General features: G+C 38.2%; 1 protein-coding gene across 1 annotated transcript in view; it reads left to right on the top strand.

Moving 5' to 3' along the window:
* Window positions 1-13,390, top strand: part of LOC139732838 (uncharacterized) — a 71,231-nt gene extending 57,841 nt beyond the window's left edge. Inside the window, exons 3-9 of the mRNA XM_071643679.1 lie at window positions 2,407-2,488; window positions 3,463-3,654; window positions 4,440-4,595; window positions 8,639-8,706; window positions 9,699-9,758; window positions 12,329-12,453; window positions 12,957-13,390. Coding sequence (XP_071499780.1) covers window positions 2,407-2,488; window positions 3,463-3,654; window positions 4,440-4,595; window positions 8,639-8,706; window positions 9,699-9,758; window positions 12,329-12,453; window positions 12,957-13,390 — 1,117 coding nt within the window. The remainder of the gene's footprint in view (window positions 1-2,406; window positions 2,489-3,462; window positions 3,655-4,439; window positions 4,596-8,638; window positions 8,707-9,698; window positions 9,759-12,328; window positions 12,454-12,956) is intronic.
* The last annotated feature ends 704 nt before the right edge of the window (window positions 13,391-14,094 follow it).

Genomic DNA, 14,094 nt, shown 5'->3' with positions numbered 1-14,094 from the left:
CATGTTCTGATGTTTACATTCCAGTGAAGTCAGGAACTCTAAATCATCTGTTTTTAAGATTTTGAAATATTAAGATATACTAATAATTATTACATGGGCTTTTTTTTTTCTTAATTGAAACCGAAGTTTGTTAGCTTTACTCATTTGCCCTATATTTTCTCTTGTCATCTTATTCGAGTTCAGCCGAAATCATTTCACTAAATTCGTTCGTTGTATCATCTGACGAAGTAACAACAGTAAATTTTTTTAGTACATTCTAGCATGAGATGTCCAGTCTGAAATCACGGACTCTGTTTTTGCCGCCAGATTTAAAAGTGAAAGTATTTATGGCCTATGAAAATCCTTTAGTCTTGTGTGAAGTATAAGTTGCTCGTTTTTAAAGATATAATCACGCAGAATAAGAAATATTCGAATATTTGAAATGATGTTGTCCACTGATCAGGACTTATCCCTCCAACATCGAGGACGTCAATTCTAGACATAGAACAAGCAGGATGTTGGAGTGAAACTGGTTAATGATTATTCCAAAAATGAAACGAGGAACAGAATGTTTCTACTTCTATAAACTGTCAGTGCTGAAAGAGGGGAAAAAAACTTTATGTCATATAATTATGCTGTCAGTACCGTTCAGTACATGTAATTGACCTCGGGGCTGACAAATTCGTATAAGGTCACAAAGTCGATGAGAAATATGAGATGGTTATACGCCACAATGTGTCAAGTTGGCCAACCATCGCATTTAAGATCCGAGAGGGAAGGGGGACAGCGAGCGAGAAAAAGAAACACACGTATTGTATATTACCCCGATTCGGACCGCTCGAATACGTCATTTTGACAATGCACAGTCTCACCGATATCTGACGTTGACAAATTTGTTGTCAACTTTTGGGTGCAAGTGTTTTCGCGCGTAAATATAACTTGCAGACGACAGGTCCAATATGTCCCCGGGTAAACTGCACAGCGCGGAAGAGAACTTGGCAGTCCGGGGTTGACCGAGTTACTCCTTGAATGTGAAATGATGAATTGTCGAATATATACAAGGTTTGTTGTCGGAATGTAGCTTGCACAAACAAGCGTTTGAGAGAAACTTAAGATGCCTGTACGTCAGTTGATGCATGCAATGGCGAAGTTGCAAAAATACCTCAGAAGCACTTCTCATTGATGTTTGCTTCTTAATGTGGGAGTGCTCGAGGTAAGGGATAAAACTGATATGTTGAGCAATAATTTTCCATCAACATGACAGTGTCAAAAACAAACTCGAGGTTTGTTGTTTACGAAGGGTTGTCCAAACTCGCAATGTAGCGAGAAAAGTTGCGCCATTTTGTTTTAACGTCGTGATTAGACCGCGACGTTCAAGGAGGAGTGCGGAAGTGATAAAGAGATATGGGAGGGGGGGGGGGAGAAACACCAAGATTATGAATTCTCGGACGTGTATAATTGTGCATATTAGGTGTGCAGTTTACCTTACCAGTTGGGACTTCATGTTGATTCTGTTACTAATTTTCAAGCACTTGCGATTGATGACTAATTGACGCACTTCGGGGCGCATCAATCTCCTCATCTTGTGTACGGTGTGCGTTGAGTCACGCTACACCTGAAAGGTCACAGTAAAAATAACGGAGATTAAGACCAGACTGGATGCATTAACTAGACATTCATTCCACAACAACAACAACAACAACAACAACAACAACAACAACAACAACAACTACACAAAACAGCAGCAGCAACAACAACACCATATACACACACGTACACATGCACATATGCTGTACGAAAATACCGCCGACTGTTACTGTTGACTGTATGATTTTGTGTTATTATGTGTCTATGCAAATGTTATGTGTTGTGGAAATGAAATGAAATGAAATGAAATGAAATGAAATGAAATGAAATGAAATGATAATTGCTTTTATTCAAATCAGCGCACTCTCCAAACAGTGTGATGATACATTTACTTGTATTTCACATCAGGTGAATACAAATACAAACATTCCAACACACCTAACATCGATGTACTCCATTCCATTCTCACTGAAGATGAAAAATCGTGGTTGCACCCGTGATAAGTCATCTATTGAAATCCGTGAATGATCTAAAAATGGTCTCAGCGATAACTTGAACGACAATTTTCAGTACCAATTGCAGTGAAAATGAGGTTATTTTATGATATTTTTATTACTCTGTATCATTCGATGCCAGTTCATTGCATCGACCATTGCCGTGAATTCAGCCTTAATTCCAATACCACGTAAGATATTTAAAATGCCGTTAGTTTATATCTTTAAAAATGCAAGGTTCATCTTTCTCAAAAGACGCAAAATGACAGTTAACTTAACACTTTAGTTGTTCTAAAATTCCGTGACAGGTACATTCATGGGTGTCATCTTTTATCTTGCTTCACAGGCGAATGTTCCCAACATTTCAGGTAAAGATCTCGGGAATGGATCCAATGGCAGAGTACATCCTAATGATGGATTTTGTTCCGGTAAGTATATATATGCGCTATGTTCATACAATTTTTCTGTCGTAATGCAGGGGCTAAATACTCAGGGACGTTTATATTAATATAGGGGAGTCAATTCTATCAAGATTAACAAAAACTAAGGAAAAAATCTTGACTTGAATTCCTTAATATCTTAGGGTTTAATACGTGGCTTTATTTGACATCTATTAACTATAGTTTGATTTTTTTCCTTTGATATTGATCACGACGAGTGGACTGATTTCCTAACAGCGATGGAACTATTGTCATACAGTCATATATAATTATCCGCACGTTTGTATTATATCTTAAGATCTGTATTTCTTTTCTTTCTTTCTTTTTCAAATTGCTCAATAACATGAACCGACAAAAAAAAATGCATACTTTGATGCATTTTTTTACGATGGAAATAATTAATCTTTTTTTAACTGAAAATTGAAATTGAATTAATAGTGGTCGGAACAAAGTATTAACGTTTACAGTGAAGTGATACGTTTTGACAGGAACTTAAAATGTGTAAATTAAAGGAAATCAAAAGAAGTAGAAACATACATTCCATTATACGTGGTTGCTGCCAAGAATAAATTCAGCCGTGGTCGAAAATCATCATGTTATCATGCTGTGATGACGGGTGGGATTACATCACGTTTAGGCTTCTATTATGATCTGTTTTATGATTATGACGTGTTCTTAATATTTATGGGAACAATACTATGATTTATATATTTAAAGATTGCTGTGATTGTTGTCGCTGTTGTTTGAAAACAGCGACTATAGTATGCTATTTCGTAATTATCGTTTTTAAATCCGATAAGCCGATCCCTTTCTGATTGTTTTCGTTTTAAAGAGATCAGTAAACTAATTCATTACGAAAGTTGTTGACTTTGCATGTATACAGTTAATGGCTAGAAACCCAATCATTTCTTTACGCAGTCAATAAAACAATACATTATGATTGTTGTTGTGGTGGTCATTAGGTCGACGACAAACGCTATCGCTACGCGTTCCACAGCTCCAGCTGGCTGGTCGCAGGAAAGGCCGACCCGGAGATGCCGGGGAGAATACACGTCCACCCGGACTCGCCCGCCCGCGGGGCGATGTGGATGAAGCAGATCGTCTCCTTCGACAAACTCAAGCTGACCAACAACTTACTGGACGACAACGGCCACGTGAGTGGACACAACAAACGAACAATCAAACAAGCAAACAAACAAGCCACAAATAAATCAACAAAATAGCGGTGTTACACAAAACTGTTAAGTATTGTATCGTTCAACGTCAGTCAGATTCGAACATTGGAATGAAAAATCAAGATTTTATTCTTACTTCAGAATGTTATTTTGTAAAGAAGAGTTTTACCCATCATGTTACCTTAATCAGTCGGCATCGTGTGAGTTTTATGCACATTCCAATTGGTTGTGAAACGATGGTTATGAAATATCCAATGACTTCAGAGAAGGATGCTGCAAACAATGACAACATTATGGCAATATCATGTAATCTCACTGAATTATTATGACGCGAACTGGAAAGATTATATGTGAAAAGAAAAGTAGCCTACACGGATTAGACGGATATGATATCCAAAAGGCTGAACAGTTTTATATCGCATGAATTAATAGTGTGCTTATATTATAAAATATAGGGCCTACGTACTTATCTAGATGCATTTTACTGAATAACACCTTTGTATTTGTTTTATTTCCATAAAATGTGTACGTGTATGTACGTACGTACGTACGTATGTATGTATGTATGTATGTATGTATGTGTTTAAACTTTGATGAACCTTACAGTAATGTAATGACAACGTAAATTTTTTGTCTTATTTGTCTTTTGAATGTTGCTTAAAATGAGAAGTTACTTAATATATAACTTTACAATAGCCAAAAACAAAATGGTTCAACGTGTACTGAATTGATGAGTTCCGCGTATCAATCTATTTTCTCCTCAGATTATTCTCAACTCGATGCATCGTTACCAACCTCGTTTCCACGTCGTCCACGTAAGTGGCCGGAAGGATTTCGAGAACGCTCCCGAGCGTGACTTCAAATGCTTCATCTTCTCCGAGACGCAGTTCACGGCTGTCACAGCTTACCAGAATCACAGGGTAAGTCTTCAAGAGCAGCTTCTTTCGTTCCTTGTATTACTTTCCCTATCTCTCTCCTTCCCGCCACTGCTCTGTTTCGAGGCCTTTGGATGTCTGTGCCGTATGTGTGTTTAGAGAAATGCACTTTTTTTTAGGTGTAGGCCTATACAGTGCGATGGTGGCAATGTCATAAATGCATTACTGCTTATTGTGTGTATATTCTTTTACTGTGTTCTTCGTTACTCAATTCTCCACCTTTTTATTGATAGGATTATGGTGTATATATTATACTGCGACTTTGGCATTCTCCTTCTATACTAAGCCAAACTGTACATTTCGGTTGTGGTCCAATTGTCTATGCCATTTGAAGAGTTATTTACCTCGCCATTTATTATGTGAATGAGGTGATTGACTACCATATCGATGTCGAAAGCCTTTGAACACGCAGGGACGATTGAAATGGCAATGAGGCAGGTTTGGTGGGGGGGGGGGGGGGTCGAGGGAAGAAAGAAATATGAATCTCAACAAAAGCGACACATAAGAGTCCAGGCTCTTATGGAACAGCCAATCTCATGCCTTCCGATGTGAAGAGAGTACAATGTGTGGTATTCCAGATGACCCTATTTTCCTTCTTACTTTTTCTTTTTTTTTCCGGGGGGTGGGGGTATATCTAAACACGGAAATAATGGGGTCAGTGTTTTTATTTTGGCTGCGAATTCGCATTATTCCCCACTCCAGAACCAAAAGCGCGACGTCTGCACTCTCTATATTACTTCGTGTTTTTGTTTCTCTTTTTTTTTTGTGTGTATATAAGTATGTGTGTGTGTGTGTGTGTGTGTGTGTGTGTGTGTGTGTGTGTGTGTGTGTGTGTGTGTGTGTGTGTATATATATGTGTGAGTGGGTATGTGGGTATGTGTGTATGTCAAGGGTGTGTGGTAGAGGAGAAGGAATATGACAAGAATGGCGTAGCAGAGTGTCGGCTTTTACTTGACAGTTTGTCTTGACAAAGTGCGCATTGTAGCCCTGTCCCATGCATGGAGATGTGTCAAGAACTTTAGTCTGACGTCATGAACTGATAAACCAATCACTGAATTCACACTCTATAGGATAATGAAAACAAGTTAACGGTGCAAACCTTTTTGTACCAATCCATAGTATGTATAGCAAAAACTATTGAAGGATACAGAGTATAGCTGTTATATTCGGTGCTTCTCGTGTGTCTCATTCGGTAAAACATTGTGATTGAGAGAAGGATGTTGATTAAATTATGGGAGCTATGTACATGGTACAATAAAATGTCATGGATAGTAACAATGAAGCTGACGAATGATTATAGATGAAATCATAAGAATAGGAACTACATAAAGTATTGGCAAATGAAATGAGAAAATATTAAACAAGCTGAACTTACAACGACGAAAAAAAGTTGCTGATAATGTTGAGGAAGATAATAATATACTGGCATCTTTGGCCAGAGGGAAATATGTCACCATTTTTTTTTTCTCACGGTTCAAGGATCAGAGGGGGGAAACAATGTTCCCCATCAGATAATAGACCTGACTCCCCCGTATGATCCCCTATCCAATCACAAAACAACTTCGTCAGGTTCCACCGCAGGGACTCCAATCAAACACTTAAACTCCCATCTTCCGCTGCATGATCTCCCCTTCTTCCAACCTTTCATCTTTCTTTCCCCCACCCCTCTCTCGCTTTCTTTCTCTATTTTTCCTCATTTTGTCACAGTTTTCATCACGTTTCCCTACTTTCAGTCCGTCATCGGTGCCACGGTTCGCCCCAACATGAATATTGTTTTGCTTTTTCCCGTTTGCCCCCAATAGAAGAAAATAGATATTGTATCGGATTTCGCGCCGAGGAATTATGCTTGGCGCCTCTTCGCCGATCGCACCCTTGCGCCCGCAGGCTGCAGGGAAAGATGACAGTATTGGGGTCCCTCTTCCTACCTAGAATCTTTTGTTTTAACCCACTGAGGACGAACTGATTATGCTATAACATGCTATTCCTACAGACACCTGCCTGAGTATAGTCAGGACTAGTCTTCAGTGGGTTAAAGGAGGGGGTGTTAAAGTTGTACGGTGCGAATGCTGGAAGATATGGTTAGTTCATGTTTGAAACGCATAAATTAAAATCACTTCCGGTCCAGTCATACCAGTTATTTTTCAATTTTTTTTTTTCATCCAAGCGATGACACTGTCCATTACTGAAATTCATATTGATTTGTCTATCTTGTGACTCATTAAGAACATTTTTTTTAAGTTACCCATAGTTCCTTGCATGCGGTTTACGAATTCAGGACTCGAAAACACACGAGACGTCATAACAGTTATCCAATGTACACAATTACACCGTTAAAGTCAAATGAGAATTTTTACCGCCAAAATGGTTAGCCGTCTGAATGAGCGCGTCAACCCAGTATATTATGACACACACAGGCTCCGGTCATATCAGACCACGTGACAGTAGGAATCTATTACGTCTAAATTACCGTGCTAATTGGTTAATTGGCCTATTGCGGATGGCGGATTGTGTTCGATGTCCGTCGAAGGAGGTTACCACCCCCTGGGCGCGATTGTCCAGCCAATTACTTGAAATCTCAAAGGCGGGAAATTCGGGTGATTAAAAGGAACTACTGGCTTGGTGGGGGGGGGTGGGGAGAGGGGAAAGGGTCCGAATTTTAATCATGACTTACATGTCGTATATCGACGTGAATTTAGATTCATCCATACGTGTGTGACATAAAACTTGTCTGGTCAACTGGATCGCTCAGGTGATATTGGTGTATGAAAGATACGACCGGATGAGTCGTATAGCTCTTCTCTCCGTGTTTTCTGCACGTACTTTTTTATGCATAATTTTCTAACAATTTAGATAGAAATTTGTCGAAATCCGTTCACTCTTTCTCTGTATTGGTACAAAGAAAATTTTTTTTTTAAAAAGCATCGGAGATGATTTTTTTTAGGAGTGCATGATATTCATGAACTCGATGAAGTGCTGAAACCTACACGGTTATGGAATATATTATTTTCACATTGCTTTTTGTTCCCTTTTCTTTGAGGGGCGATAGCTCCTCAAAATCATGACACCCCGCTGGACTAGGTCCCTCGTTCTCTCGCGTTCGTTTCTCCTGAGAGTATTCTGCAACTCTGTACCAATGAGTGTTCATTCACCAAATCAGCTCGAGCGAGTGTCCCATGATTTGCTGAGCAGCCTTTTATTTTCGATATGAACACTCAGTCTATTAAAATGTATATCAAGGAATGCATAAAGCGTGTTGATAGCAATGACCATATTTCATTAAGACTGCTTTATCTCAAAGCTGATTGCAGCTATTGTTGAAATTCGTTGTAGTGAAAGCACGAAAAAAAAAGACGAAAGTATACCAGCGTTTTTCGAAATCAGTGCAGAAGCTCAAAATCTAGATTCAGGCTTTTGCTTGGCTTTTGAAATACACTCTTTTTGATCATTGATACTTAAGGAGGAATTTTAGAGTTGAACAAAATGTATTGCTGTGTCAATCTAGTTTTGTTACGTCTCAGTAGTTTTGTTTGAATGTTTAATTACAACGTTGCTTTCCATTCTTTTTGGTTTTTCTCGTATTTGGTTCAAAAGTTCGAAATCAAATCTTATTTTTCAAAATGGATTTTTTGGTTAACAAAGTTTCTATTCAAGGTCAAGATGATATCATTTTTTTTTCATTTAAATCTTTTTATTAGTATAATGAGAAAATCATTTTTACATCTCATTTTTCCAAACGTACATATAAATAATATATATATATATATATATATATATATATATATATGTGTGTGTGTGTGTGTGTGTGTGTGTGTAACGTTTTTTTTTTCTTTTCAAATTCAGTGAAAAAGTTCAAAATTATATGTAAGGGTTTTATTCATATTTCTCTTTTTTATTATTGAAGACATCGGTAACTCCTTATTCATTTCGAAGCTTACATTATATATTATAGATGATTTCCATCATGACAGATATGTGGGCCTTGATTGATCTGGACTTATCTCTTGACATGATTATTATTCTCTTCGCAGATAACACAACTCAAGATCGCCAGTAATCCTTTCGCCAAAGGCTTCAGAGAGTGCGATCCAGACGACTGGTGAGTTAACGGTTTGCGTAATATTTCACTCCCTCCCCCCAATGTCCCTTCCGGTCCAGGAAAGGAAGTAAAAGTACCTTAGAGAGATGTTATAGTATTTGTTGAGATGAGGATTCAGCTTTTAAATTTTTGCGAGGTACTTAGAAATCTCTTTATGAAGAACATACGATTCTAAGAGGAATTCAAAGTTTATTTGATGACAAGCGAGTTTGAAATGGCTGAGATATCCAAAATCGAAGTAGAATACAGCGATCCTAATAAAAGGTGGGTCCATTAGGGTTGCTTTGATTTAGATATATGAGCCATTTCAAACCAATTTTCATCAAACATTGTCAAATAGACTTTGAATTCCTTTTAGAATGATGTGCTCTTACATATTCCATGAGAAGTCTGTCATTATCTAAAAAATCACCATAAAAATGTGAGCCCCCATCTCAACCAAATCAATACCATCCCTGTATAGATTACAGCCATTTCGCACGGGATTTGTTTGAAGTTAAAAAAAAATAGGAATCTCTCTGGGTTAGCAGTTATTTCATTGAGGAGTATTTGTTTACCTGTGTTGGTGCTGTGTTCTCATGCCACACGCTGTGTATTGAGTTGCGAAGGGAAAAGTTGTGCCCCAAAATACCGCAAATGGAACACAGTTTATTTTGGTCATATCCCATTTTTCCACCTCGACAATCCACTTTCACTGTTAATCAGATGCAGACCATATTGAATTGGTCGGCGTTCCCCAATGAAGTATTCACTTGTGTGTTTTCTTCTGTTTTTGTTGTTTTTTGACATGTCTAGAATGAAAATACAGTGAGTATGGAAAGTTATTGATGCCACTTGTAAACTGTACCGCGAAATTTCAGCAATGTTCTGTTAATTGTCATGTTATTTATACATTTATTTATTTTTGTGTTATTATTGTTTTGTTATTTCTGTTTCTGTAAAGAGGCCTCCTATATAATTTCCTCATTTTATTTGGTTTTGATTATTTTCAGTTATGGGCCGTGTCGTGATCTGGGGGTAGCTGCGTCCAACTACAAGAACAGCTGCCCCCGGTAATTTGAATATTTTATCTTTTCTAATATCATTATCATTTATTTTACTAATATCCATTTTCACCCCCTGCTCTCTCATCAAAACTTTTGATCGACAAAATAACCCAAAAATGCATACATTGTACTTTCTTATTTGCATCTTTCCCCCTGGCGTTACAAACTTTGGGAAAGATTTTAACCACATTTTTTGTTTTGTTTTGCACAAACACCATTACATTTTGAAGACAAAATTCAAATTCCGTTTGTTTTCGCCTAACTTTTATTTAATTTCAAGCTGTAAATGTGCTTTCAACATAAGGCATCATGTAGTGAAAGGCTCAAAATTTGAAATGAAGACGTTAACCAATACAAGTGATAACGTTACATTTCAACTCTAAATAGTTTATTCGTGAACAATGCGTTAGATGATAAGCTTAACCCAAACTAAACTTAATCTATACATTCATGAAGAGATTGATATCACAGAAAATATTATTCGACTTGCATTCCCGCGACTCTCTGAATCCTTCCAAATACTCTTTCAAATGGAAAAAGAAAAGGAAATCAAACCAAAAGATAAATGTAACTTCTTGAAATTGATTATTTGGTCCTTAAGCGGCCATGAATATTAAAATAACAAGTGTCATAAACATCAGAGTAACAAGCGTCTCATTGGCTGGCTGTATCAATCTTCTCCCCATTTTCCTTGACATGCAAGAATGAATTAATCCCCCATATCATTTCATCTAGTTCAAAAAGATTTTTTTTTTCTGAATTTGTATGTTTTGACTGTTTTTTTCTTCGATGTCACTCAGCCGCATATTTACTCGAGAAATATTCATTTTCCATTGATTTCTTTGTTTTGTGTACCCTTTTATGATGATATTAGGGGATCCCATTTAATACCTTATATGATGCCATGGCTAAAATGGAATTGTTTTGTAGATTAGTAATGTCAGTCTAATAGGGGGTGGTTAGGATATACTGGGTAAAAATGCTTGTTTGATTTTTACCATGTTCGAAGCTCATAAAATGGAACGATGTTCTTATGACTAATTAGTTATAAGAACTCATACGATACGGATATCAGGCATGTTATTACGTCTTGATTTTTCTTTTTAAAGTTACTGAAAACAAGCGACCTAGATGATTGTTTGCACAAACCGAAAATATCCTTATTCTTTTAATAGGATGAAGGCACTTCTTCGTGGTTGAAGACAAAAATGATATTACCAAGTCTAGGCATTGTGTACAGCTCTACTGATCTTACTTAATCAAGTTCAAATTCTTCGAATTAAACATCCGCTCTATTTCGCGCGCGCGTGTGTGTGTGGGTGTGTGTTATGATGATAGGGAAGATAAATCCATCAACTCTACTATCGATCAAGTCTTTGAATGTTCTTTGAATATATATATATATATATATATATATATATGAATATATCTAATATATATATATATTTATACCTATTTTATTTATTTACAACCATTGTCCATTAGCCATAAGAAATTATTGATGGTGTGACATAATTATCTTTATATTCAGAACTAACCTATCATTCTCACCTTTTCAGTGAGTCTTGATAAGCTAGTTATTTCTTCTAATATTTTGTAAGTCTATTTAACGTCATGAGGTAGTGGTAACATTTTACGGAGACATTCTTAGGCACATTGTGTGAAAGGGAAGTCCTCTTGCGCGCACGTGACTCCACTAATGTATCTCAAAACGCCCCCAGTGAAAAAAAAAAAACGCAAAGACTGGTTGCATATCACGTTTCCGCCAAATGACGCCCACGGGATGGTGCCGTGGTGGTGGTAGAAACAATTAGCACCCTTCTCACGATAACATGCTCACGTGGTCCTCCATTAATCATTATGCCAGCACGGGAGGTATACTTATCGCCACATTCGATAGGAGGAGGAGCTGCTAAGTACCAGAACACCACATCAATGTGGTAAACCTCGTGAGATAGCCGCCATCATTGGTGGAAAAGTGTTATTCGTAGCTTGAAAGTGACACAAACAAAATATTTAAATGTACAAACAGTTGGACAGCATTATTTTCCCTTTCTTCCATAATGAAAGAGCAACTGACTTACCTTCTTCTGAAGGCAGAAGGATTTAGAAGGATTACTCATAAAAATGATTATGTCAGCAACAAGTATTCTCATTAAAAATAAATTTTGTGGAATTCTCTCTGTATTTTCTAAATGTCGTTTCATTACTGTGACGTCACTAATTGTTGTAGTCTTCTTATCCAGCGGTCGCACCACAAGGATTTAACCTTAACTTTAAAAATTCATAACTTTTGAACCGATCGTCCAATATTCCCCGAACTTTCACTGACGCGTTCTCCTGGTCCCTGCATCTACTGAATCTAAATGTTTTTGCCTATAGGGTAAAATCCCGCTTTGCATGGACGATTTTTCAAGCACTATTGTAACTCGATCGCTTCATAATATAGAGCCGTACATCCGCGTCGCATAACATTGTCAGCCTCTAACCATATTATTCTCTCCTTTCTTTGAGCGTTTTCCTTACATATTGTTCATCGTGTTGTCTTGTTCGTATACCATCCTTGTCTTCCACAGCATCATCGAGATCCTCCCGCACGGCAACGGGCCGCGAGCCCGCAACCACCACCGTCCCAGCTCGCTGCAAATCGTCGGCATCACGCGGAGCCGGCCCGTGCAAAGAGCACAGCATCAGAATGAACACAGTAAGAATAATTATGTTTTACTATCAACTTTCCCTACTCTCTAATGCCTCTTATTCCTTCCAATGTTTCAATGGTTCTATCAATATTAATGCCGTTGTGAAATTGTTAATTATGAAATGATTCATAATCGATAAATGTATGTCGGAAATACAGTCTGTCAATTTTATGGCATAGTGACGTCACTGTATGAACCCAATTAATTTCGCGAACCGAGTGTGTCATGAAATTAATTCAATGGAATACAAGTCTAACCACTCGGTAAATCTCCGACTCCGTTGTAATTCTGTGTTAATTCTGGTTTCTGTATGTGATAGAAACCAATGAGAGTATTTTTTAGCTGGGGATTTTCTTTAATACGTTTTAAGAGAACAAACACAAATTGCCGTAGTGTCTGTGTTTGTTGTAAATTACTTGCACGTTATTTATTTATTTATTTATTTTTTTGTTCAGGAGCTTACCTGTCGTTAGAAGAGTCTGACTGCTTGAACTATTATCTACATTCACATGTACAGATTCTGAGAAGCAAGTAACTCCGTCCGTAGGCAACGCCAATACGCCGCCCATGTCAACAGACAACAGCACCTCGGCCCTCGCCAACACGGCCTCCCTTATCAACCCAAACCCAGGTTTTCCCGACCTCGCCGCCCCGCCCTGCTCGATGACCAACGGCACGATCACCGGGGACGCCACGTACTCGTCATATCCAGCCACGGACGGTCAGTACAACTACGGCAGCTGCTACTTCCGGTCCAACACCAGGCCCACGCCCTATTCACGTGACATGACGTCATACATGAGGGACTCGCGCTACTGCGCCAACGGACTGACGTCGTACATGGGCCGGACGAATGGGCAGTTCCCGTATGACCCTTCCGCAATGACCATGATGGGCGGCATAGATCCGAGGAGAAATTACACGCAGCCGATGATGTAGCAATTTTCTGCCAGATAGGAGCAAGAGGATGTATCTGTGGATCGGACCTTTGTTAAAAGACGAGAAAAATGTTGATTTTAGCCCATTTTTTAATGGAGAACATGTTTTATGTTTGTAAAAGAATTCTGTACAAAGATTTCCTTTTCTTTTGTTACATTTCGAGTCTGGGGTTCTCCAGATCAGGCCCAGTCATCGAAGACCCAAAGTATTCGTGTATATATATCGCTTGCAGAGGGAATTTTTGCGTTATAGTGCTTTCATCATGTACAGTTCGGAGACCGACCAATCAGAGTGGGTTATCTTTCGTACGTCATAGTCGGGACCGAACAGGACGATGCTGCTTGAAATCGCGAGTATTGGTTCACGTCTGTACACCTGTCAGTGTTCATTGGACTGTTAACTCTAGATCAGTGAGACATTGAAAGACTTGGACACACTCTGACTGTATGTAGTAGCCATGCCCACGGAATGGTCAGTGTTACCAAAGGAACTCCTACGCTGGAGAGAAAGAAATGCAAAAAAGGCATGATGACCAATGATATCTATTGATGTTGTATTATTGCGTAATCATGGGATGTTTTTCACCCGTGTGAACTGCACGAAAAGGAATTATTATTGTTGGAGAGGAATCATGATTTCTTTTCCAAAATGATATGTGTAAATATAGAGATTTTAAGCCTCGCAAAAAAGAAAGAATAAAAAGT

Source organism: Diadema antillarum, unplaced genomic scaffold, assembly GCF_040938485.1.
Source record: "Diadema antillarum isolate AM-2024a unplaced genomic scaffold, OU_Dant_1.0 seq00000454_RagTag, whole genome shotgun sequence".
NCBI classification, from domain to species: Eukaryota; Metazoa; Echinodermata; class Echinoidea; order Diadematoida; family Diadematidae; genus Diadema; species Diadema antillarum.
The sequence above is the reverse complement of the archived record's forward strand: the minus strand, read 5'-3'. Positions and strand labels throughout refer to the sequence as shown.